General features: G+C 42.5%; 1 protein-coding gene across 8 annotated transcripts in view; it reads left to right on the top strand.

Annotated features, from left to right (window-relative positions):
• grin1a (glutamate receptor, ionotropic, N-methyl D-aspartate 1a) overlaps nt 1–22,778 on the top strand; it is a 39,934-nt gene extending 17,156 nt beyond the window's left edge. For 2 of the 8 annotated variants that reach the window (XM_084382346.1, XM_084382348.1), the window contains 16 exons: nt 911–1,085; nt 1,993–2,137; nt 3,949–4,035; nt 4,443–4,587; nt 4,906–5,036; nt 6,767–6,931; nt 8,248–8,366; nt 8,716–8,828; nt 9,287–9,435; nt 9,569–9,726; nt 10,279–10,440; nt 10,755–10,864; nt 11,241–11,386; nt 16,577–16,603; nt 17,370–17,480; nt 20,821–22,778. In XM_084382346.1, the coding sequence (XP_084238472.1) occupies nt 911–1,085; nt 1,993–2,137; nt 3,949–4,035; nt 4,443–4,587; nt 4,906–5,036; nt 6,767–6,931; nt 8,248–8,366; nt 8,716–8,828; nt 9,287–9,435; nt 9,569–9,726; nt 10,279–10,440; nt 10,755–10,864; nt 11,241–11,386; nt 16,577–16,603; nt 17,370–17,480; nt 20,821–20,889 (2,012 nt within the window). In that variant the 3' untranslated portion in view covers nt 20,890–22,778. Of the gene's footprint in view, nt 1–910; nt 1,086–1,992; nt 2,138–3,948; nt 4,036–4,442; nt 4,588–4,905; nt 5,037–6,766; nt 6,932–8,247; nt 8,367–8,715; nt 8,829–9,286; nt 9,436–9,568; nt 9,727–10,278; nt 10,441–10,754; nt 10,865–11,240; nt 11,387–16,576; nt 16,604–17,213; nt 17,253–17,369; nt 17,481–20,820 lie in introns of those variants that run through there. The other 6 variants (XM_084382347.1, XM_084382349.1, XM_084382351.1 and 3 more) reach the window with 4 other exon arrangements.
• Nucleotides 22,779–26,518: the final 3,740 nt, after the last annotated feature.

A 26,518-nucleotide genomic window follows, 5' to 3' on the forward strand; every position in this document is an offset into this window, starting at 1 on the left:
CGTTTAACGATGGATGCACCACATGATATAACTGTATAACTGCTTGTTGTGTGTTGAGCATTTAAACGTTTAAGCATTATGTGTTTAAAGGTTTAAATGAGCTGTGTATCTACAGTACACCTTAGCTTAATTGTGTATGTCCTGGATTATCTAAAGGTAAATTCATTGTGCTCTCCTGCCATATTAATACCCTGGTTTCTAATGAGTTATAAAGGGAGACTTTTGCAACAGATAACTGGTAGAATGGTAAGCTACAACAGTCTTTCTTGTCTCTATTCTTGGATTCTTTCTCACACGAGTCTCTCACAGTATTTTATCACTTTGTGGTCACAAACGTCGAGCGTCTTCTCCTCACTCTAAACACAACCAACCCCTGAAAAGCGTTTGTTGTCCTGTCCATGTCCAGTCTCTCTCACGTCCACTGCCGCCTCTCCCAGGAGTCTGCAGGGCTGACGGACCTGGTTGCAATCAGAAAACTTAGCTGAAGTTGGATCGTTGCTTTGTTTAAATTTAAGTCTCATGGTATTTTTGTTTGTTCCGATCACAAGTAATACCTTGCCTGTGCTGAATCACAAAAGCTTAGCTGGTACGGCCAAAAAAAAGATCCAACTTCAAGGGACTCTTTACACATGCTGTGAAAAGGTCATCAGTGGCAAACTCTGAAAAGTGATCCATTTATTCTGCTGCCTTGTCTCATAAATGACTAGATGTGGATATTTCCCCGAGTTATCTTCCCTGAGATTCACAGGCACAGGATGAATCATGCAGCTGATGTCTGACCTTTATCCAGGATGTCTAAACTGGAGACCCTATAAGTTTTTTATCCACTCTGTGCATTGCAAAAGGATCCTGAGAGGCTGTAGTTCGCTCGGATCAGTGATTTTCTTTTTTCTTGTCGGCCTGGCCTCAGGTCTGATCGGCCTCCAGCTCATCAACGGGAAGAATGAGTCAGCCCACATCAATGATGCGGTGGCTGTGGTAGCTCAGTCCATCCAGGAGCTGTTTGAGAAGGAGAATATCACAGAGCCCCCGAGAGGCTGCGTGGGCAACACCAACATCTGGAAAACAGGGCCGCTCTTTAAACGGTAAGCGTGACTCATCATTTCAGTTCGTGATAAACTTTGACATTTATAATTTGTTGAGGGGTGTATAAAAAAAATGTATTAAAAGGTAACCTTGGCTCCCAACAATTTTTTTAGATATTTTTATCCAGAATTTGTAACATTTTTTTCCTTACATTTAGCCAGATGCATCTAATCAAGATTTGTCGACCTTGAAATTTCTGCCTTCTCTTCTGTATAATGGAGATAGATGGCACTCATGTGTTGGACTTGTAGTGCTCTAAGCACTACAAGAACTACAAGAAGCACTACCAAAAAGATTATTTTGAAAAACTAAGCTGCAATGTCTCTTATGAGAAATCATGACCTGGTTACTCATGATAATCTGCAGTCCTTGTTGTGAGCAGTTTAAAGTAGGAACTATTTTCTTTTTACCAAACCAAACCACACCCACCAACCATATCACTATATATCATATACATATATATATATGTGTACATATGTACATGCTGCACTAATCAGTAGTTTAGTCTGTATGTTTGCAATCGATCAGCTCTGCAGTTTTCACTGGAAACTTGTCTTATCAAACGAGTTTAGCAGATTTTTCCAGAGTGTAAACTTTTTATTTGTCACCTGCAGATGAAGTGACCGAGTTTTTCAACTGACCCACTTAGAGTGGTTTCTCAGCAGCGTAACAAAACAGTGTATGCACTGCTTCCAAACAGATGTGGTGACAAAAACAGCAGATATCATCTCCACTCCGTGTCATTGCGAATCATTCATCTTACCGCATGCACTCAAATGGAGGCTAGTACAGAATGGTACACAATTAAATGCTCCGTTACACTCCTAATAGACGACGCACGATACCCATGCTTGAACACGTGAGTGCTCATTCACGCAAATAATCATTTTCATTTGCTTCCCACAGGGTGCTGATGTCATCCAAATACCCAGAGGGCCTCACAGGACGCGTGGAGTTCAATGACGACGGGGACAGGAAGTACGCACACTACAGTATACTCAACTACCAGAAGAGTCGACTCATTCAAGTCGGCATTTACAATGGAACACAGGTAAACTGACCAACAGAGACAACTCTGGCCTGTTGGACAGAACTGAAATGCAAAACCCTGGCACTTTAAGAAAAGAAGTCCATAACCTATCTTCTACTCACTGCCTGAGTAGGCATATTCTTTTTTTATTCATACTGGACATGCAGCTCCAGTTTTCTATCTATAGCACAATGTAGTCAATGTAGGGCAACTCCTCAGTCCCCTGTCTGTACAGAGAAACACTGCAGTTCAGCCAGAGCTTTTACAATGCTGCAGCAGTCTGTCTTAGTGAATTCGAGGTAATTTTTGAATATCTACTGTTTTTTATTGCTATATTGAACTGGAACATACAGAACATTATCAAAACTTTCTTGCTGCAGCCCAAAAAACGAGCCTTTCAGGGAGTGTTAAGCTACTCCAAGCATTAATAGCGACTGATAAGCTTTTAGTTGATTTTGCTCGGGTAGACCGTCATCGTGTAACCTTTGGTTGAGTCATGGTTTGCAATGAACCATGCCTTTTTTTCCGCACTGCAGGAGGATTGCAGATTTGTCCACTGTTAACTGCGTTCATCTCTAAATGGCAAGCAGGAGCTGCATGCGTCTGAAAATAAAAACCTAACCTTGTCCTTTATGAACCCTATAGAGATTAAGAGAAAAATACTTCAAAGGGTATGACTGTTGATCATTTTACAAACCACAATCACATTTTTCAGATAGGTTTCCAACCTTTGAGGCAGGCTGGTTTTCATTCATTTCTATGAGGTATGAAAGCCCAGATGCCGACAGTCAGTGCCACATTCCCCTAATAGATAGTCCTTTGGGTTCTGCTTTAAAATGAAAACATTGCTCATAGATTCAACTGTCCATTAGTGGAAGAACAGGAAAATGATCCTTTCTCATAAATGCATAAATATTATACCATAACATAACTCAGTGGTTCTCAAAGTGGGGTCCTCGAGACCAGATGGTCCCCAGAAAATTATTACCACTCTATTTCCTTCCATAAGTAGCACAATGACAGAATGTATGACCTTTTGGGTCATCTGAAAAGGTTTTGGTTTGGGTTAAAATAACTACGTAGCTACTGTAACGTTTGTTACAAATGTACCCACGTTACTGCACCTACATGAAGCTTCTTAACTACACTAGTAAGTCTGAATAACTCACCGTTGACATCTGGTTTCACAATGGACATTAACAGCGGTCTCCTGAGTGAAAGTCTTGTGCTATTTTGAGTGCAGACCTATGCAGACTTTTCACTCTTTATGCTACTTCTCCTCACTTCCTCCGTTGCAGCCATAATAATTACTACAACCATAGAGCTGGTTTCATACACTTTTTGTAATAATACATCCCAAAGCAAAAATCTTATCAGATGGAGGACCGTGGTCTAATTTCTGTGAATTTAGAGGTCGATGATGTAAAAGAGTTGGAGAATGACTTACATAATGTGACCAAAAAAAAGACACAACATTCACTCATGCAACTTTCAAAGCATTGCACTTTGTAATGAATTTGGAAAACTACAATTAAACATACATTTAATAATGTATGCTTTGAAAACTTGCCATGGAGGCGTCACTCCATGGCAACTGAGCAAAGTCTGCAACTCTGTCTGCTGCTGTCGAAAGCTCTGGAAATACGTTCCTGAGGCCTCAGGTATGAAACATAAGTCAGAGGTCGGTGAAGTAAATAAAAGAAGCGCTGAGCTGTGGTTATATAAAGCTGACTCATTAGAGATGCTCACCCACAGTGTTGGAGCCTCATCAGCAGTAAGCCTTCTGTCAGCACTCACCTATAATACTGTATATGTGTGTGGCGTCGCTGCAGGTGGTAATGAACAATCAGCGGAAGATCATCTGGCCCGGAGGAGAGACTGAGAAACCACAGGGCTTCCAGATGTCCACTCGATTAAAGGTAGGGCGCCTTCGCTTTGCTGCCTCAATGTGACGTTGGTGTCGACACACATAGAGCTGATATACGCGTGTTGGACAGTGCGCTGACATTTGTTTCTCAGAGGGGAGGAAAGTTAATCTACATTCATGAAGGCAGAAGTGATGTATTTGCTATGACTTTTATCTCTCCAAATTTGTCATAGGTCTGCAAAGAACCTCTCATCTGTATCCTTGTCGGTTATTTTTACATTCATCCGTCTGTCTTTGTGTGTACATGTGTATCTGTGGAGTTTGTTCATTTGTGTATCCGCTGGGTTTTTCCAAGCATTGTTTTCCCCTCTCTCTCGCTGCCTCGCCTGAGTCCCTCGGGGTCAGGCTGGATCGAGCTCTGACTACCTGATAAACAGCTTTCTGTCCCATTTGTTGTAGATAGTGACGATACACCAGGAGCCATTTGTGTATGTGAAACCCACTCAGCCGGATGGAACGTGCAAGGAGGAAATGACATTAAATGGAGTCTTAATTAAAAAGGTTATCTGCACTGGGCCCAATGAGACCATCCCAGGTAACACATCAGGGACGTTTATACTGTCACTGTGCTTTTACTGCACCCGCCAAACACCCACTGGAGATGCATACATATATATGCAGTAGGTATCTATATATGTATGCATGTAGCTGAGTGTGCCATTCAGAGTGAGAGGCTGTCGGGATGCTTGGTGTGTATGCTGTGTTTCTGGCAAACAGCGTGATTGTGTGGTTGTCTGCAGTGCACCGTGTGTCACGCATTTCGTTCAGTCTACGTCCGCCGCCTTTGGATTAAAAAAAACAACAAAATCTAACATGTGTCATTAAGAGTGATTTTAACTTGCAACTGTTGCTGGTTTTGTTACAGGACGCCCAATTGTACCCCAGTGTTGCTACGGCTTCTGTATTGATCTCCTGATCAAGTTGGCTATGACCATGAACTTTACCTATGAAGTACACCTGGTGGCTGATGGGAAATTCGGAACTCAAGAGCGGGTCAGTTTTACAGTAATAGCTATTTTTGCTATATTTTTGCATGAGGCACAGGTTGCACGCAGTACCTCACATTCAGTACTTTACACAACTCTTCCTAATCTTTTTATTTCACTCCACAAGCAGTAGTGATCTCACTAACTATCCAGAGCTGAAGCAGGTGAATCTGCCCACTGTCAGTGTCAGTTTTTAATGTCTACACTGAAGGATTAGGCAGGCAGCAATCATCATGGCTGAGTGCTGTGGTTAATTTTGAAGTGTAAGTTAATTAGTTTTGGCTTTAAACCAACTTGAAAATCTACCAATTGAGAAAAAAGAACTTTTCCTTAATTTTGTAAAAGTATAGTGGTGCCAAACACAGCACCCAAAACCGTTTTTTCTTTGTCAGTGATGCAGTTTTTCTTCATTACCAAGCTTCCGTCTTCTCCTGACTTCAGTCTCACCTCTAGCAAGTTTCTAGACGTATGACCTGGAAAAAGGCATAGCAATTAATTTGCAATATAGTTACCACATATGAATATGATAATTGCTTTGCCAAGCTGGCACCAGCGCAAATTGGCTTAAGTAAGATGGAAGATGATAATGACAAAAATATTCCTCAAAAGCAGCTTGGGTTCATGTACAAAAACATTAAGCCAACAAGTTTTGTCTCTATTCTATCAAGTGACTCATACATTTTAGTATATGTGCACCATCAGCTGCTGTGATATTTGATTAAAAGGTCAGTTTCATGCTGTACTGGTGAGCCACATTTTATGATTGCAAATTGATTTATAGTCTCAGAGAATTACACTGCCCTTAATAATACGATCAAAGACATAAAGTGTGACATTAAGACCTTTTAGTGATCTGATTCTATTATACATACACATGACTTACATACTAAAGATCATTATTACACACCATATACATCATTCCCATACCAAAACATTTCTTGTAATGACAGTGCTAATTCATTTTCATCAACCCCTTGGGAAAGGATTGTCAAATAGGACAACTGCCACCACCTAAAAAGACAGTGCCATAGAAGGATTAGCAATTTAACCTAACCTTGCATTACTCACTTGTTTTTGTTCACTTTCATACATTTGTAGTACCTACTTTATGTCACCTTTGCCTAATCTCTTATCAACAAAAATCCCAGTGGAACAGCCAACTTCCAAATACTGCTAGCAGCTAATATTTACAGATTCAGTCCATTGATATAAGATCTCACAGTGCCAGCCTTGTGCTGTATACGATAGACCTGACAAGTACGGGACCATATTTTAATGCCATGGTATTATTTGACTGCAATGTAGTCTATCTCTTATTTTATCTTATAATATTTCTTATCAAACCAGGATGATCACTTGAGATTTAAAACTGGTTTTTCCAGGCCAAAATGGCAGCATGACACAGGCCAAGACAGAAACAACAGCTACAGAAGTAAGAGGAGAGACAGGACAGGAGCTGATTTTCTCCGTGGGCACATTCATCTCTAACCCAGAACAATTCTGTCCTGTAGGCAGTATAAGACTTTTGGTGTTCTTAAGTGCATGATCTTATAAACTCCTTGAAAATAACAGGCTCTCTGTTTTTGACAGAGCCCGTTCCAAATGTGGAGCACGCCTAGAACTTACATCCCTGCTAGGCTTAACCCAAATCCTTAAAGCCTGGAAACATTCTGCGGTCTAGACGGCAGCAGGTTGATAGCTGATTCTCATGTTCACACCTTGCTTTTGGGACTTCAGGTGAACAACAGTAACAAGAAAGAGTGGAATGGTATGATGGGAGAGCTCCTGGGGGGCCTGGCTGACATGATCGTAGCCCCGCTGACTATAAACAACGAACGAGCCCAGTACATCGAGTTCTCCAAACCCTTTAAATACCAAGGCCTGACCATCCTTGTTAAAAAGGTAAGTGTCCACTGTAAACCATCTGGTGCTCTGTCAAGGGAAACAACCACTTGGGAGTTGCATGTATCGCTTATCCGAGGAATTATCAACCCTCTAGGGCAATTTTTATCCGTTGAGGATCAAGGTCAACTGTTATTTCATTCCTTGATTTCTACAGCACAAACACAGGGAAACATTGATGAAGTGGAGACACTTAAACGTATTACAAGGAACTTTAAACTGGTTATGAAATGTTCTCTATTTAATACTGATGCCTCTATGACCTACATAAGCAAACCATTATAAGCAAGAGGATTGGTCATTTCTATTTTTATTAATCTTGATAACTGCCAACGGATTGGATTCTGAAAATCAAGATTATGTTTTATGGTGGAGCGCTGAGGATAAAATTGAGGAGTCTCACAGACAGAGATAAAGAGGCTGCTCTATAGTCATTCTGCCATCTGGCAATATCTACATTGCCAGATGGCAGAAGAATGACTGGCTTTTGACATTACATTTGATTTTATTGGCTTTGCTATCAAGCTTTATCACAATGTTGGCTTATTGTAATGGTGACATAACATTACTAGAGAATGTTGAAGACTTTAGCTACCTCAACTGTTACCTTTAGGCTAATCTAGGTGTCCGATACATTACTACATTACTACATTACTACTATTTTAAAAAAATGGTTTTCCAGTCAATCCAGTGGGAGTTGGTTTCTGCTGTATCACAACCATACCAGGGTCTTTAGCTCTTGCTGCAAGCCATAGCCTACTTTACTACACCTGACCATTTTGCAAACAAGGCTACTGTTCTTTAGAAAACTGAATACATCCAGGTATCCTATCTCTTAGCCCACTTCTTTCATTTCTTTCAATTCATTTCTGCCAGTGATTATGATAAGGGTGATGCCGAGACGACTTTTCAAATCACCAAGTTCTGGCCATGACACGCTTGCCTCCATAAAAACTTAAACTACTTTGAAATTGTGAACAACTCAAGCAAAGTCCAAGAGTCTGTGTTATGATTGTCACCCCTACAGACATGAGAAGACACAAGAGCATAGAAAAGCAATACAGTCACAAAAGAAAGTATAGCAAAGCTGGTCAGTAAAAATGTAAATAGTACATGGGTTAAAAAGGTCCAGCATGTAGGATTTTGTGGCATCACTCTTTAACCTACCTTACAGTGGTTGTTAAATATGCAGAAAATGTGAATGGCTCTCCTAAGAGTCAATGTTTGGTTTCTCTGTTCTGGGCTACTGTAGAAAACGTAAGGTAATCAAAGTTGTTAATTATCAATCTACAACTAACTTCGGTGTGTGTTTTCAGGAAATCCCTCGCAGTACACTGGACTCGTTCATGCAGCCGTTCCAAAGCACGCTGTGGCTGCTGGTGGGTCTTTCGGTGCATGTGGTGGCGGTGATGCTTTACCTACTAGACCGGTTCAGGTACACGGGGGACATGTGTTTGTATGTCTGTGCCCATGTGTGTGTGTGTTTATGTGTATTCACTGAATCAGTGAATGTGTGTGTACATGCACTCCTGCGCGCTGCAGATCTTCCCTCGGTGTGGACTCGAAGGCAGACAGAGGTGAAGATTGACTCCAACCATCCCACTGCTCTGTCCCTGTGCAGCCGTCTTTGTCTGTTTTCTTTCCCACTTCGTGTCCCTCTTTGCTTTGCTCGCTCACGTTCAGTTCTCCTTCCCTGCCTGGGGTCGCCAGGGTTTTCTCCTCTACAGGTTCTCAGCGATTTCTCATTTTATCTCCTGCAACCCTCCCAATTTTTTCCCTTCTAGCCCTTTTGGAAGATTTAAAGTAAACAGTGAAGAAGAAGAAGAAGATGCCCTCACCTTATCATCTGCTATGTGGTTCTCCTGGGGAGTGTTGCTGAATTCTGGAATTGGAGAAGGTGAGACAGAGGCAATGAGAAAACAAAATAATCACCTGAAATCTCCAAATCATCACTTGTCCACCAGTAAATGTTCCTTTCCTCCCAGAACACTATAATGCTGTCGGGTACTTTGGTCTTTTAGACAGTTTTGCTGTTGTAAAAGGCTCCAGGTGTTGCCTCTTTGTCATGTTTTTTCTTTGAGGATGACAAATTAGTCCCTTTTGTGAAGAAAGGCGTTGCTGCAGCTTGTCTCCTAACAGTTACCTCTCCTTGTTTCATTTGTGATCAGTTTCTTCTTTTCATGTCTGATATTGCAGTGGGTTATTTTTTGGTAATTGGGTTATGTTACTTCCATGTAATCTTTAAGATGGAGCTGTTCAGAAAAAAGAAGTATTTAGCTAACTGCTCTACATGACTAATTCTATTACAAATTGAAAATCACTGAGCTGAAAGAAACAAAACTGTCAACCACACAGGTGCGCCGCGCAGCTTCTCAGCGAGAATCCTGGGTATGGTGTGGGCCGGCTTTGCCATGATCATTGTGGCTTCTTATACTGCCAACCTGGCTGCCTTCCTGGTGTTGGACCGGCCTGAGGAGCGCATCACCGGCATCAATGACCCAAGGGTGCGTACAGGATGACACAAGGACCATGTTACTACATGGCAACTTTTTTATGACATCATAATTGATACACAATTTTTTTTTTATAAGTTATGCATCCATGGAAGTCATTACTTGTCCTTGTGTCCTTATGCAGCTGAGAAACCCATCCGACAAGTTCATTTACGCCACGGTGAAGCAGAGCTCCGTGGACATCTACTTCCGGCGGCAGGTGGAGCTTAGCACCATGTACCGCCACATGGAGAAGCACAACTATGAGAGTGCCGCCGAGGCTATCCAGGCCGTGCGCGACAAGTGAGTCTCGGCCAGGCCGGGCCGACCGGAGCACGTGTCGGCCGGCTGCTCGACCTATCAGGCACACAGAGCAGGGCCAGTCCAAGTCAGCTCGGGGGGTGGGGGGAGGACATGGACCTCTGGAACAGATGGAAGCGGCAGGATTTACTGCGGCATTCCCTCTGATCCAGGCCCATCGCCCAGCCAAGACAGATGTCAAGGGACAGGAGCAAGGGTGGACGTGTCAAAAGCACTGGCACCAGTGTGAGGTTAAGCTAACATTGAGTCCAGGAGCCCCCTTTTTCAGGTTGTACCCAGACGAACATCTTTGAGATGGGGGGAAACCAATGGGGGACGCGCCCTCACCCATCTGGCATTGGATTTCATTTGGGCCATAAGCAACGGTAGAGATTGCTGGTAAACGCTGAATGACACACACGATCTGGTGTGCGAGAGAGAGAGGGGGTGGGAGCCGTTAATGTGTATGTAAATCATTGTACTGTCGCACCGTAACCCCCTCCTTCCCCTCCTCCTCCTCCCTCCTTCCTCCTCCTCCCTCCCCCTCCCCCACAGCAAGCTGCATGCTTTCATCTGGGACTCTGCGGTGCTGGAGTTTGAAGCCTCGCAGAAGTGCGACCTGGTGACCACGGGAGAGCTGTTTTTCCGTTCGGGCTTTGGCATAGGCATGCGCAAGGACAGCCCCTGGAAACAGAATGTGTCCCTGGCCATTCTCAGGTCTGTCCCAGCCGAAGCTGCATTACTCGTATGACTTTTTTTGTTTCTTATCAATATGATTTCCTGGTCAGGTATTGACCTTTTACAGCCATCCAAAGCATCGCCTTATGTCACATCTTCTATCTCTGTATCTCCCCTTTCCCTCCCTTTCTGTCAGTTTGTCTATGTCGAGTTTGTGTCTGTTTGTCACCTGTCCTGCTGTCTCTGTATCATGTATGTTGCTATCTGGGAGTGAGCGGCTCGGATATTCCGTCTTTTTTGCGGCGTGTATTAACTTTGTTACCTCTCTCCCCACCACCCCCAACCCCCTGCAGTTCTCATGAGAACGGCTTCATGGAAGACCTAGATAAAACCTGGGTGAGATACCAGGAGTGTGACTCAAGGAGCAATGCCCCAGCCACACTCACCTTTGAAAACATGGCAGGTATGGTCCTTATGGCGTAGAGAAAGCGTTAAAAGTGATTGGACAAAAACTGCAGTGGTAAGGTACTGTAGCGCCTTTTTGTCCAATACCTTTACAAAAATCGTTGTTTTAGTGTCGGCGTGGGTGCTCTGTGGAAGTGTGCCGTACAGTATCTTGTGCAGTGGCTTTGTGCAGTTGTGGTTTTCTATTAATAGTGTGTGGTTCACAGCCGCCGTCGTCAGTAGGAGCTGGTTGAAAAAGGAGGGGCGACCACTGAGCAAGACAGGCACACCATTCCTGCATTCCTGCTCAGTGGAAGCGGCGGGGTTTGTAGGGGTTTGTTGCTCACCTATCTCCACCTCTGCTCTCTCTCTGTTCGTCTGTCCGTTCCCATCAGGTGTCTTCATGCTGGTGGCTGGAGGCATAGCAGCAGGGATCTTCCTCATCTTCATCGAAATCGCCTATAAGCGCCATAAAGACGCCCGCAGGAAGCAGATGCAGCTGGCCTTTGCGGCCGTCAATGTCTGGAGGAAGAATCTACAGGTAGGACTGATCCCCTCTGGGCGCTCACACGCAGGGTAGAAGGGCCGAGGCTATGGTGCGATGGTGCCACCAAAGCCCCCTTCGCATGGGGATCGACTTTTGTCTCTCAGCCTCTTTAGGAACTTTTTATTTTGCACATCAGAGGTGGTCAGACTGCCAGATCACTGTATAAGAAACTGTGATCTCTAATGCCTTCATGTACTGTACGGCAGCCTCAGCGGTCACCCTTTAGTCCCTAGCATCTCCCGGATGCCAACAGCGCCCGTGTCTCTTGTGTGTGCCTGCAGGATAGTAAGGAGGCCTCTGGAAGTCAAGCTGTGGCCGGGACCCCCTCATTAGTATGTAACTAATTAGCAGAACCATTTCCACCCCCATGTCACCCCTCGCTGCTCGAGTGAGATAATTAGCCTCGTGACCCTCTTACATGTTGGACATCCAAATTAAAACTTCTTCCACATCCATAGCATGAACTAGTATTTACTAAGCTGCTGCTATACGCTTCATAAGGTCAGATGATGTGGACATGGATATCCAACGAAAAGAAGCAAACGTCCTGCTAGAAACATCATAAAAGCAATAACAACAGTGATTACTGTGCGGTTGATGCACTTTGATCGCGTCATCATTGATTTCCTTCACTCCAACGGCCATAATAACAGCAGCCAGGAGCTAACAATACAAATAGAGCATAAAGATTAAAATCAATGCCCTGGCTCAATCACGCTGCAGTGACTCCCCCAGTATATTCAGCAGAACTATAGTGTGCCATGCGACAGTGTGTCTCCTTATCTACCGCAGTGTCCATACAGCAGATCTCTAACACGAGACAGACTCATCTTGCATGCCAGGGGCTTCATGCAACGCAGGCGGAAATTCTTGGGGTCAGTTCACCCAAATTTCAATAACCCTAACCCTAGTGGTATCTAGTCATGCAGATAGTTTTGGTATTATGCGCAGGGCATTTGTGATATCCTCTGAGACTTCTGCCAACAAACCAATAAAGAGCTTGTGAATAGAATTTCAGAAATAGCTTGAAGACATTTGCATGGCAAGATACTACTAAATGTTATTTTTAAATTTTTTTTTGTAATTTGAGTGAACCAATCCTTAAAGGTCCAATTTGTAAGAACTCCCAACTCGCCAAATACTGACGTTATGGGATGGTGGCCGACCTACAATGCTTAAGCGTCAGTATTTGAAGAGTTGCGAATGAGACTGAAAATCAACTTTCTTACAAATTGGACCTTTAAGCTGTAATCAAGCAAAAAGGCCAGACGAGGAGCATGATTTGCCCCAAACGCCAATGCAATCGTGGCTGTGAAGCGTTGGACATTCAGAGCAACCAACCTCCACTCACACCCTCCCTTCCTTTACTCTTGATGGTTTCACTCCCTGATTGGATAGCTTGGAGGTACAGGGGCTCTGCATTTAATAGCCAGTCACACTGTGAGTCAGCGGTGTGGCCCTGGCAGCCTGTCTGCTGACTCTTTGTGAGCCTTGAAGCAAAGCTCAGTGTTTGGCCCTGCTGAATAGAGAGAGCAGGGCTGGAGGAAGGTACAGTATAAAATCACAAGTGCCTGTCAGCAAATCAATGTCCTTCTGAGAGTGTCTTCCATTGAACCGACTACTGTGTGTAACTGTCGTGAGTGTCCTCATAAAGATGTGCCTTCTCTAGGCGCATACAGCAGGTGAATGCATGCGGGGGTGGGATCACTGAGAAAGGAGAGGGACACACTAAACTGCATGTCGACGTAGCGCGTTTTTTATCCATGTCGGCAATGATCACGTTGATTTCTCTGCAACGCTGAACAAAGACGGCTCATGCATGCTCATCTTGCTCATCGACCGTCACTGTGGGCCCTCAAGCTAAAATAACCGGACATACACAATCTTCAATGCCCTAAATATAACCACTGTAATGGGGTCTCATGTAAGGAGTGCAGAGGGAGCCCACGAAGTCATGTCGGGCTGATACAATCTGTTCTCTTCTGCGTGAGTATTATGCAGGATATTATTCATACTGTTTGGGTGCACTGATTTGATTACTCACCGTGATCTCATTTTCACAAATTAAAAACGACAACTTGGTTATGTAGGACACAAAGTCATCACGATGGAAAATCTAAGATCACAGTTTATGTGGCCTCCTCCTTCCTTAGTGCGGCAAGCACTGAAACCTGGAGTCCCATTGTTGGCATCATTTTGACTGCTTGTACGTGTGTTTGTATGTAATTATGTGCTTATACTGCCCCAGGTTGGTGTATTACGCAAAACACTGTGCAGCACTGTGCACCCACATACCTTTAAACACAGACATTTAACCTGAGAGAACATGCACTTCTGACTAACCTAAATCTGTTCATGTGGTACATCCCTCATCCTCTGCAGGCTGACACTATCCCCATATGCTGTTAATGCTCAAAACCCCAGAAAAGTTCATTAACTTCCACAACACATACATTTGCTTTACAATGAAATAAAGGTGCATGCATTGCTAGGATTGCATGCATAAGATAGTTTTTTATTTAAGGAGCTGTAGCCACAGAGATGTAGTGGCTTTTTACATTTTGGTAAGAGAATTTAGCAGCATTTTCAAAAGTGATTTAAATCTTTATGATCTAAATTTATACATTTACTACATCCTAAGTCTGTAACAGATGTACTGTATAGCCACAACTTTAGATGTTGTCTCTATTGTGACAGATGTGTGATTTTTGGTTAACTCATAGCGTCGTTTGAGGCTATGGCAGCCATCAGTTTCCAGCAAAAGCATCAAAAACAGTTAGCAACTGGTTTGTGAATATAGTGGAGTATTTAGCGACTACATAGCCAGATATTTTTTTCCAAAGCAAGGCTGGAAGATAGTGAATATTGAAGTCGCATCACTAGGTGACCAGAAACACAACTCAAAATTCAGCTAGTTTTGCTTTGTATCTGCTATACATACGAAACTGTCTGATATCTACTTCGCCATGTTAACATACAGTAAACCGACACCAACACACCGTCAGTGCTGCGGCTTCCAGCCTGGTCCCGGCAGAGTAAGCTAGCTGCACTGCTAACTGGCTAACTATCTTACGGCAGCTACACAGCATAAGTTGGCGGTTATTTCAGCAAGAAGTAAAACTATCTTGTCCATTAAAACAATTAAAGCTGTTATTTTATGGTAAATTGTAACACAATGCTGCTTTCAAAGACATAACAGCAATCTTACTAGGTTTCACAAACATTTCTGTAACATTTTCCAAGATGGCCAACGTCTGGATTGAACGGAGGGACACGTTCCAAGTTTTATGTGAATCCTTTGTTTGTTAGCTCAGAACCCATCACCTTAACAGACTGATGGAGTTAGCAATATTACAGATGTCATGTCTAAAAACGTGCCTGAAATAAAATAAATGGCAGTAAATTCTGAAGATTGGCCTGAAATGAAACTAAATTTAAAAACTGAGGTTCAGATTTGATATTTTATGCAATAAAATATGCACTCTGTACATTCTTATCTTCTATCATTTATTTCTGCACATCTCTCAACATTGACGCTGATTCCAATACATATCTAACGAGCTGCCAATAATACTGCTTTGGTTTGAACTATATTGGCTCTGTGTATTTTATATTTTCATCTTCTTTTTTTGCAGCTTGGTCTCGATGCTATTATAATGTGTTGTATAAATTTACATCATACAGATTTATATCTACATGTCTCTGATTTGTCTGTGATCACAATGTGTTGCCGACCACTACATCCCTGAGAGGCTACACATCTGGCTTTGAGCGCTACCTTTTAAAACACACGTTACTCAGAAGTGCACTGTCTGAACGAGACTGAAACTGGTGTCTATGTGGGATGAAAACAATGAAACCCTGTCGCGTGGTGATGATGATGATGATGACGATGGTTTTTATGATGATGCAGTGTGGCAGCTCGCTTCTGTTTCCGACGAGAAACAGGCGGCTGCTGTACACTGTGCGAGTCCCATGCCACGCTTCATCTGATGGTCCAGCATGCCGTGCATGGCCGGGACTGTGCACACGCAGCACTTCATCAGGGCTCAGAGCGGCCAGACTGCGCTCCTGCAGTCTCAGACGTGTAAGAAATGTGTGGAAGTAAAGATTAAAAGAAGAGAAACGACGTCACTTGGGAATTGACACTTACAGTTAGACTCTCTTGTTACACAGGCTGACGTTCTCCATTTACTAACATGAGATGTCATCTTCCAACAGGAAAAAAAGATTTTAGCCATTATTACCTGCACTAAAATCGAGTGATGTCGTGCACCAATCACTTCTCTGCCAGTGCTCATCTATCCTCCAGGCCAGCTAATGCCTGCTCTCCACCTGATATCATGTCATTAGCGGGTTGAGAGAAACATGCTGGTCGGCGGGCTGATGGGTGGTACGATTGTGCCCTAAAAGTGCCTAGTCATGTGACCTGATGAAAAAGGATGTACTGCGGGGCCAGTGCTGGCCAGGATTGATTTGTCATGCTATTTGTTTTGTGTTTTACTTCTTCTATGTTTTCCCCCCTTTATATCCCTCTCTCCATCCATATAACGTTTTAGCATGTTGAAATTCACACCACACTGCCCCGCCCGCCCAAAGGGCCTCCCTCCCCGCATCTGCTCACTCATCCTCCACTTATACTTTGCCTAACATCCATCTTAGAGTGCTTTCTTTTTTTAGAAATAGCATCTTTAGGCCTCCATCTGCTCAGACCATCATGAAATCAAGCACACAGATTCGCAGAATCTTTTCTTTTTTTTGCACTTTAACTCAGAGTACGAATATTTTTGCAGAACAGTAGGTGACCATACCTTTTCAGATCTTTTTTTTTTTTCTGATGCTCTCATCTCATCCTCCATCCCAATCCCTTGTGTGTGGGGTGAATTTCCATTATACCACACTGAGGTATAATGACTTTAAATGGGCTTCAATACTGACTTTTGTCGCTGTTGTTTTCCCTCTTTGATATGCACTTTAGTGGCCTCTGATACTGTAGCTTCTTGACTTTTTATACCTGCCTGGCTTTGGATGTGGATGTTTGCTTTGCTAGTTTTTATTTTACTTTATTTTTTAAATATCCGCCCTTTTTGGTTCCCTTGGCTTTTGCTTAAGGATCTTCTTTAAAGTAATAACCATAAAGTGGATGGAAAATTTATTTTATTTTTCTTTTCTCCCCCTATGCAGCCCTCTTCCTCTCTAGAGACTCAGGATGTAAGAATACCTTAATATGAGTATTTCTTTTTGCACACAAACACCCAGTTATTGTGCTGAGAGTAGCTGTGGGGCACTCTGATGGTATGAGGGAGGGAGGGCACCAAATTGTCCCGCCATCTTGTGAGGATATGGTTAAAACTGCTTCTTCTTTTTTTATTTCACCTTTTTATTTTATTTATTTACTTCATTTCCAAATGTTCTGGGTTAGAACTGACTACAGAGCAAATTCTAGATGCCTTCTTATCACATTTGGTATCTTGTTAAGTTGATCCATTAATTTAAGATCACCTGGATGTCGAGATGAGGAACGTGTGTTCAGGCAATAGCGAGAGTACTTTAGATGGTTAAAGTAGTAGGTATCACAACCACTGACATCTTTACTAGTCATCTCTCATTCCAATGCATTTCTAGGGGCCAAGTGAACGTGTCAGCACATTTCTAGAGGACTACTGTGCCGTCTTGTGCACTCCCGATGTGATACTGTTGCCTAGCATGTAGATGAATGCCCTCATATCAGACTGAACAGACTATTTCCACTCTCACATCTAACAGGCTTTATTCCTTTCTTTCTTCCTCTTTGCGCATTTTACATTTCCAAATGCTGTAGGACCCTCCCTCTATTTAGACAATTTAAAGTAAGGTAATTTATTGGGGAGATGGGTGGTGGTGGTGGTGGTGGGAAGAGCGACCGGGTGAGACTGGAACCACGGTTATCACCCCAGCCAGAGAACATGAATAATGTTTCTACATATATTCATTTTAGGATAGGAAAAGTGGTAGAGCAGAGCCCGACCCCAAAAAGAAAGCCTCTTTTAGGTCCATCAGTACCACCCTGGCCTCCAGCATCAAGAGACGTAGGTCCTCCAAAGACACGGTAAGGAGACGAAGAAGCAGCATCTTCCTTGTTTATTCTCCCCTCTCTTTCCTCTTCTTCTTCGCCTCCTCTTCCTCCTCGTCCTCTGTCTCTACTTTCACCGCTCTCCTTTCCTCTTTCTCTGTCCTCTCTCTACCCACATCTCCATAATCCGACCGCGAGACATGTTCCACTCACTCATTTCCACACGGCTCCTCGGCGGCCTCTGCCACGTGTCTGTCCGTTCACCATCGATCAGCCATCACCATTTAGCACCTGTAGGTCCTTCTACAGGCCGGAGGGCATCAGTTCAGGAACTCAGGTCAGGCCAGGCCAGGAGCTGGGCTCTGAATTTTTGGGAAAGGGGGTGTCCCAAGTGATTTTTGGGGGGTTTTGATGGGTTTAGTGGCGTGTTCCTCTGGAGGAGGGGGGCGACAAAAGCAAGCAGTCTGCCAGTGGTGTTTTGTCTTGGGCTGCTCTTCCTCCCTGCCTCTGGTTTGGACGTGGATTCTGGCGATTGTGTATATCTTGGTGCCGTTGTGGTGTGTGTATACTGTACGTCAGCGTATTTGTTTATATATTTGTGTCCTGTCGTTTTTTGACTGCCTGATCCTTTGTATATCCATCGTTTCTTTGCACCGATGCCGCCCGCACTTCCTCTGTTTGAGTTTCCGCCACTGTTGGTTTGCTTTTGGTTTGAGAAGCATGCGCTGGTGTTTTGTCATTTTTTTTCCAATACCATCTCCAAGGTAGTCGTGACGGCGAGTCCTCCCGGGAACAAAACTAACGTGTCGCCTTATTTTTCAACATGTCTATTTCAGGATTACACTCATGGATTTTCTATTAATCAGTTTACTTTTTTGCTTTGTCATATTTTATTTGTCATAATTCTTGTTTTATTTTTCAGTGTCCTTGTGGTCTGAACTGTGCATGCCTCTTTCAGGGTATATTTTCAGGTGGTGACGACGGCCTTCTTTTACGTTTGACTTCTTGTTTTTACCGGCTACAGACTCTGTGAAGCCTTAGACTCTCACTGTGTTACAAATACAAGCTGCTCTTCGTTCTCCAAATCACATTTTACACAGTCTCTTTATCTTTGCGTGACTCCTTTGTTGCAGCACACTGAGAGTGTCAGGTTTTCTCCATTCTTTCACAGTTCAGTAGAAAAGTCCTGCTCGTTGCGGTTGGGAGATTGTGCTCCACAAGCTGGGAGTGCTCTGACAAACCAGTGACCCGCAGTCATTTGTGCCCAGCTGCTCCGCCAGGCATAGCTGGTCGCTGACCGAATCTGGCATAGGACTAAAACAAAAACAGCAATAATATGTGGAGATAGCACCTTCACAGAGAGGCTGCTGTACTAACATTGTGTTCTGACTGTGTTTCTCAGGGGAGATGTAGCCTATGGAATACTAAGCTAATGGGTCACTAAGTAAAAGGTTTTTTTGTGTGTTATAATTTGATTTCCTGTCTTTCTCTCTTTCTCTTGTTTTAACTCTCTTTTTTTATGGATGTTTCTGCTTTGATTGAACCAAATCACCTTTACTCTCCCCTGGAGGTTTCTCACTAGAATTGGTTTGAAGAGAAGAAGAGAAGTGGCATCGCCATTTATCGTTAATGTGTCTGTGTGAGGTTTCGGATGCTGTTTTTTTGGGCGAAACAAACGGCTCAAAGTGGAAAAAATAAAACAGGACTTAGCGTAATTTCAAAAAAAAGATGCTCTAACTGAAAGATCTGCCATCCCCAGTCTTTGACCATTATTTTTGATTTTATATAAATGTTCTTATTTTATATTAATGGATATCAATGGACTTGAGTGTCAGTGTCCCTCACCCACATGCCACACTGCTCCTCTCTCCCTCTGCAAGCATGCAAATGACTTTAACTGTCATAGCTGTAGTAACAAGTAGAGATAATCTCTGTAGCTGTTCCGTTTATTAAGTAGACTCACCATAGCTGTACTGAATAAGTAGCTTTATAATAACCATTAACTGTGGTTGTGATGTCAGTGAAGTGTCTCTCTTTTGCTGGTCCACTTGACCCCAGTAGGGTGCGCTGTTAGCAGGCCCTCAAGGTACAAGACATGAGGAGACCCAAATGGGGGCTGTAAGCCATATGATCATGATGCAACTCGCGGGTCAAGGAGATGAGGAACATCCACTCTGACTCTATTCAGGAGACAAATTCAACATTTTACCGTTCAGTCTGGATGTTTCCCAATCTGTCAGCATGTCAGTTGCATCATAACAGCTTCTGAAGCTCATATGCTTGAATGTATTGGCTCTATCAGCTTGAAACGAGAGGCACTTAAATCCTATAAGATCTTGCTCAATTGAGAAAGACAAAATTCTAGATGGGTACGCTGAGGCAATACTCTTCCCTGTTTTGGTTCTGCTCCTTTGTGATGCATTCACTGTACAAAACAAAACATGTTCTCTCGCACATTGGATGTTATGAAACAGGTTTTTTCTGTGAGTCGAGAGTATGATTGGCACGTTGGAAATCATCAGAGAGAGTTGATTATTCCACCCAATTACACTGTGTTCCAAAACATGAAAAGAACAGCATGTGACGAGCTCTATTTATGATGTAATTGACTTCATTTACAATGTTTAACGAGTCATTGTTCCACCAGGTTCCTATATTTGTGCTCATCGGCAGAAAAAGCAGCCTCAGCATTGTAAAAAAAAAAAAAAAATATGGCTTACTGCTGTCGGTCCACACACAAAAAAAGACTCAGTCAAAAGCAAAATCACTGTTGCCATAGAAACTAAGCACCTGCATGGAATCGGGATCTTGTTCCCCCTCTCAGCACTGTAGACGCCTATAATTCAACGCACTCTGCTTTGAAAGAAGCACAGTGAATGAAGCGGGGACTGGGCGTAAGAGTCCGACACAACAGCACTTTGAATTCAGACTAAAAGTCATCCTCTCCTCCAGAGCTGGTCACATTTACAGAATCGGCCTGTCTGCATGCGTTTAAGCGACCGTGGGGAGATAAATGAGCTGCAATATTACCAAAAATTAAACAACTGGTTCAAATTTGCTGTTGTCCAAAGTTGTGACCTTACGTCTGCTCCCAACTAACCCACCTCAGGCACGACCAGAGAACCCAAAAATCCAACCTAAAGAGATTCAGCAAAAAACTAAGGTGTGCCTGAGAGGGGTTAGAGAACCCTCCTGCTTCTGAATTTCTACAGAAATGAAGCACAGGTGTTCTTAAAATAAAATAAAAAATGAATGTTTAGATAATTATACTAAGGTTAACAGCAAGAAAACCCTCCAAATGCTTCTCTTGTCAAGAATGACACCCTGTTATGTGTCTCCCTTCCTCCTTCCCCCCCATGTCTCTTCACCTCTGCAGCAGTACCCACCCACTGACATCACGGGCCAACTCAACTTGTCTGACCCGTCTGTCAGCACCGTGGTGTAAAAGAGAGGGAGACGTTCTGCTCCCCGAGGAGAGAGGAAACGAGGCGAGGAGGGAGCGGAGGGGAGAGGAAAGGGAGGACCCGTCTCCTCCTTCCCTTCGCCGTGGAAACCGAAGCTTTGCCTGCCAACGGAGCTTTTGAGGAGACTTCTTGCCGAAGACGTGGCTGAAAAAAAAAAAAAGAAGAAAACACTGAACTTGCACCTTTCTTTCAAAGTCAGGATTATCTGGCGTTAGATGTTTGTAGGGTCCCTGAGCATGCACAGAAGAACCCATCTGACTCACATATACAATCTTTTCCTTCTGTATGTTATTAGCTTAACTTATTTAACCTTGTTTTTGTCCTTTTACTCACAGGAATTTATTAATGTTTGATGTTAACTACTTTCAAATTTACTGAGCAGCTGTAGAACTTTAGCGAGCCAGGTTTAGTTTGGTTAAGTCAACGGATAAACTAGTTCTGGTGCAAGTACTGTACTCGACATATCACTTCCAATTAGGGCTTAGACACCATAGTAATATCGAGTTTTTCTTATCAACATATACTGCAATACAAGACTGTACTGTAAGCTTCAATGGATATCAAGTATTTTTTAATAGGAACTACCTGTGTTTTTATCAACACTTTAAAGGTTTATAGACACTGTTTCTTTATTTGAAGCACTAATCACGGCACTAACGATGAGGAAAGGATTAATCTTGTCTACCAGTGAAAATGATGGAAGCATGTGTGTGCTTGTATAAGAGCTTTATGTATCTGAATGATGAAATTGATCATCGTTATTTTGAAGGATATATCTGTATTTTATCTTTTCCCCCTTTACTTTTGTACTAATATGCCAAATGCATGTTTTTTTAATTCTAGTAAGACGAAAAATCTGTTAAGCTTTACTACTATTAATAGCAACAGAGAAGCAGGTGACTATATGAGCTGACAGATTCATTTGCAGTCTGATGAAACAGTTCATTAAAAAGTGTTTTTTTTTTCTTTTTCATCCAAACATGTTGGAGACCGTAAGCCATGATACGCTCGGGGACGCCCTCTCTCTTCCTCTCTCCCGCCGCAGCAGTCTTTCTCATTTCCAGTCTCCGAGGGGGTGCATCAAAGGGCCAGGTTTTTCACCCAACCAGCACTCGGTCTTTCATGAAAAACTTCCTCCCGGAGAACTTTTACATGAAGGAACCCGAGTGAATTGAAAGCGTGGCTAAATTTGCGTGCGTGGTTAGATGCGAAAACAGGCCGTTTCCCATTTTCTGGATCTGAGAAACCACTGCTGTTTGATGACAAAGACTATCACACCCTGTCTGGTGTCTGGCACTTCATATAGCACTTTATGCTGAGGGGTCTCCCAAAAACCAAGAAACTAGAACAGAACCACTACAACATCAGTCACAGATAGTAACTCCTCCATCTTCAGAAGTGTTTATTTTCACAAATCTCTTTTAGACGACCACACAAAGTCCCTAAAACACAATTTGGTTTGCTTCTGATCATGTTCCCATTCCAGCCTATGCATGCTTACGTGTTTCTAACAGTGCTTTGGTTTGTTTTTGGATGCCTGCTGTTGCTGAGTACAGTTAGCCGAGCTATGTGGAGCACTTAAATTGAATGAATTGTAAATAGAGTTTGGTTCAGTGTAAATAGGGATGAGGAGATCGCACTGCGCTTGTATTACGACTGTAGCTGAGAATGTTTTAAACTATAGTTTCACACACACACACACACACACACACACACACACACACACACACACACACACACAGACACACACACACTAAACCCCATAAGGGAGGAACCACTTGTTTTTCTTACCTTTTCCAGTGAAGATCTTGCATTGACTCATCCTGTTTATACAACTGTAAATAAAATATACTGACATTGACAAGTTGAACCGATCCTGTGATTTCATTATTGAAATTTCACGTTCACATTACATATCTATGACCTGACTTTCTTGTGTTACTTACATTCAATCTGGGGATTTTTTGACTAATTTCTTAAATGTATAGTCTGTTCATATTATTACATAGTAAGGAAATATCACAATCACAATATCACAATGTCACAATGTCACAATTTCCCAGCTTCAAGGTTCTCAAAATATTCTCTTCAAAGTAACTTTTTTGTCCAACCTACGGTCAAAAACCAAAAGATATGAAATTTACATTCATATGAATGATAAAAAAAGCAACAAATCTTCACTTATGAGAAGCTGAACTAGAGAATAATTGGCATTTTTATTAATTGATCACCAAAATTGTTGGCAATTAATTTTCTTCTGATAAATGATGGATTATTTGACTCATCGTTTCAACACAAATGATTTTCATCGCTGCACATGAGTAAGTCAGTCAGATCTTTGTAGTATTGCATGTCTTTTACTGCTATTTTAAGACTTTCAAAGGGCTTCACAGTTGAAACAATGTACGAACATACTGAACCAAAATGAAGAAAATATATCAGACCATATATCAAAGAAGAAAAGGATGAAAAGCTATGCAGAAACATACACAAGAAGAATATATAACATTTATAAGAATCAGAAAGGAGCAAGGGGGTTTAAAGAACAAATCAAAGCGAGCAAGAACATCAATTAAGAAAAAGTAGGTCTTATGTGCAGTGGTCCAGTGGTGAAGCAGCAGTGCATGATGGATATTTTTAACAACTGTCCTGCTCCGGCCCAGCAGTCAGCTTACATAAGGGAATATGTGGACCTCCTTAAAAGAATAGACAAAGTCGAACCAACAGGAAGAATACATTATGTGTAGCACTCCTTAAGAACAAGCTTTCAAAGTGCAACACAATGCAAAATGAAAACACAAAGCTCTATACTAAACTAGATTTAAAGTCTTTAGAAGCTCCATTAATTACATTTTTTCATGTTATAATTGAATCAGATGTCACACTGTCATGTACAAGGGGCGCCATTATTCAAAAGCTTCCAGACTATACGCTTGACTCCTAACTGCTCTTCCCAGCACTTCACATTAAAACTACTGTCTAAGTAGCAATGAGACAGACAATCTGACTGTTTGTGACCTGCTCGGCAGGAAGCAGTCAAAGCAAAAAGCTGATCATCATCAGTTAAAGGAGCAATTTGGACAGAATTTTTGTTTAATGAACCTACGTTGCAATTATGTCGCAGAGATATCTACTGACATTAGCATGCTAACGAGCTAACCCAGGCCAGTCCTGCCTCATAATACCACTTTGTACCGCAAGAGGCGATAGTGTGATAGCCGGGAGCGTACCTATGATCCCCACTGTTGCCGGGGAACATAGGACCTTTTTTCTAAGAAAGGGCCCTTAGTAACTAACCCTAACCCTAACCCTTAACCCTAACCCTCAACGAGAGCATGGGGGGGCCTGGGTCGTCTCGCAGTTGATGGCCTGAGCATTGGCCTGAGGCGATAGTGTGAAAGCCTCAGGCCTTTGGCGTGAACATTCAATTTTTCCTTTCCTAACCTGCCCCTGCCTCGCTGGGTGCGGCCGGTCCTCCTCCATCCCTGTAAAAAAAAATTCAAAATGGTGCCGTTGTTAATAATTGTCAATTTTCATTGAAAAAAAAAAAAAAAAAAACCCTCATGTCCAGACCTCTGATTGGCTCAGCCAGCTACAGGATTTGCATAATTGATTGCTACTTGATCTGCTGATGGGCCTTAAGACTGGTCGAAATTTGTATATAACAGTGATGTCACTATGTTCAACTCATTACCTGAGAATGTTTATTGATTTTCATGTCCTCTCAGGGAGCTATGATTTAATCCTTGTTGTTTTCTCAGTGAATATGCCCTCTTACCTTTTCACAGGGATCTTGTTATTAATACAGGTCCAGTTCACGGACACTGATGACCTCAGAAGGTTAATCTTTATTTAGGATCCTTCATATGTGTATATATATGTGTTTACGTATATATCTTGTTTTATATGTGATGGTCCTGTGTGCCTCTGACCGAGTCTGAGGAGCATGGAGTGGAGCGTGGCTACTTAGACCCTCACCAGGTCACCCTAGCCCTAACCTTAACCACTCTCCCCCTCGCCTAAACCCAACCTTTGACCCCAGAGAGGTCCTCACCAGGTCACCTTAGCCCTAACCCTAACCACTCTTCCCCCTTGCCTAACCTTAACCTTTGACCACAGATGTGGGCTACACATGCCACTGATCAGAGCTCTAATCCTAACCATTACCATCCCCTGCCTAAACCTAATCTTGAAGTCTAATGCCAAATTTGGCCTATCTAAAACCTGACTATTACAAAAAACAGCAATTCAGACAGATTGCATACAAAAGGAAGGTATGGAGGTCACAAATCACAATTACAAACTTAATACAGACACAATTGATAGAGATTAAAAAACAAACAATTCATACAGATCAAAGACATAAGTAATTAATATAGATCACAGACAACAATTTGGCCATATTTGAAACAAAAGTAATTTATTTAAATTCAAATCTCCAAACAAATCAAACAATAGAACCTGATGAGCTCAGGGGGGCTACAATAGCGCTTACAATTCCAATCATAGATAAAATTATTCAATCATTTTATAGTAAATAATTCATTAATATTAAACAAAAGGCCTACCATATGGGAGACACTGAACCCAGGCCCAGAATATTTTAAATACTGCCCAAAATCCACAAAGACTAAGTGGAGCAAACCTGGTGAAATCCCTCCAGGGAGGCCAATTGTGTCCGACTGCAGCAGTGAAACTTACTTCACTGCTGAATTCATTGATTTCTATCTGAACCCTCTCTCGACGAGGCATGCCAGCAACATTAAAGACACATATGATTTCATAGACAAGATCAGACAAATCCAAATTCCTGTAAATTCTTTTTTATTCACAATGGACATAGATAGTTTGTATACAAACATTGACATCAGAGAAGGCATACAGACCACAAAAAACATTTTTCTAAAATACCCAGACATTAAGAGACCGTACAGAGAACTCTTGCAATTATTAGAAATTAACCTTAAAAGAAATGATTTTGAATTTAATGGAGAGTTCTTTTTACAGATTAAAGGCACAGCCATGGGCAAAAAAATTGCACCCGCCTATGCAAACATCTTTATGGCTGAATGGGAAACATCAGCCTTGGCCTCCTGCTCCAAAAAACCTCTACGTTATTTCAGGTTTCTGGATGATAGTTGGGGCATTTGGACCCACTTGAGAGAGGATTTTGATGTATTTCTACTCACTCTTGGCAGCCACAACCCGCCCATTGGCGTAAAATCCAGCCTCAGCTCCTCCTCTGTGGACTTTCTGGACACAACAACATTTAAGGGACCACATTTTGAAAAAACTCTCAAACTTGACATTAAAGTATTTTTCAAGGAGACAGACACGCATGCTCTCCTCTACAAATCTAGTTTTCACCTCAAACATACTTATGCAGGCCTAGTCAAATCACAACTATTAAGATTTCACAGAATACGCACAAGGCAGGAGGACTTTAAAGAAGCCACCAAACTGCTGTTCTCAGCTTTAACCACTAGAGGCCACTCTAGGACATTTTACGAAGGATCCTCAATACATTTCAACAGATCAAGCCAGTGGTGGTCAGCTCCCTCCTCCCTTTAATTACCACTACTCTCCATCACCTGTAAAATTGGTCAGAAC

This window comes from Pagrus pagrus (assembly GCF_965226575.1).
Source record: "Pagrus pagrus genome assembly, chromosome: 19".
Lineage (NCBI taxonomy): Eukaryota > Metazoa > Chordata > Actinopteri > Spariformes > Sparidae > Pagrus > Pagrus pagrus.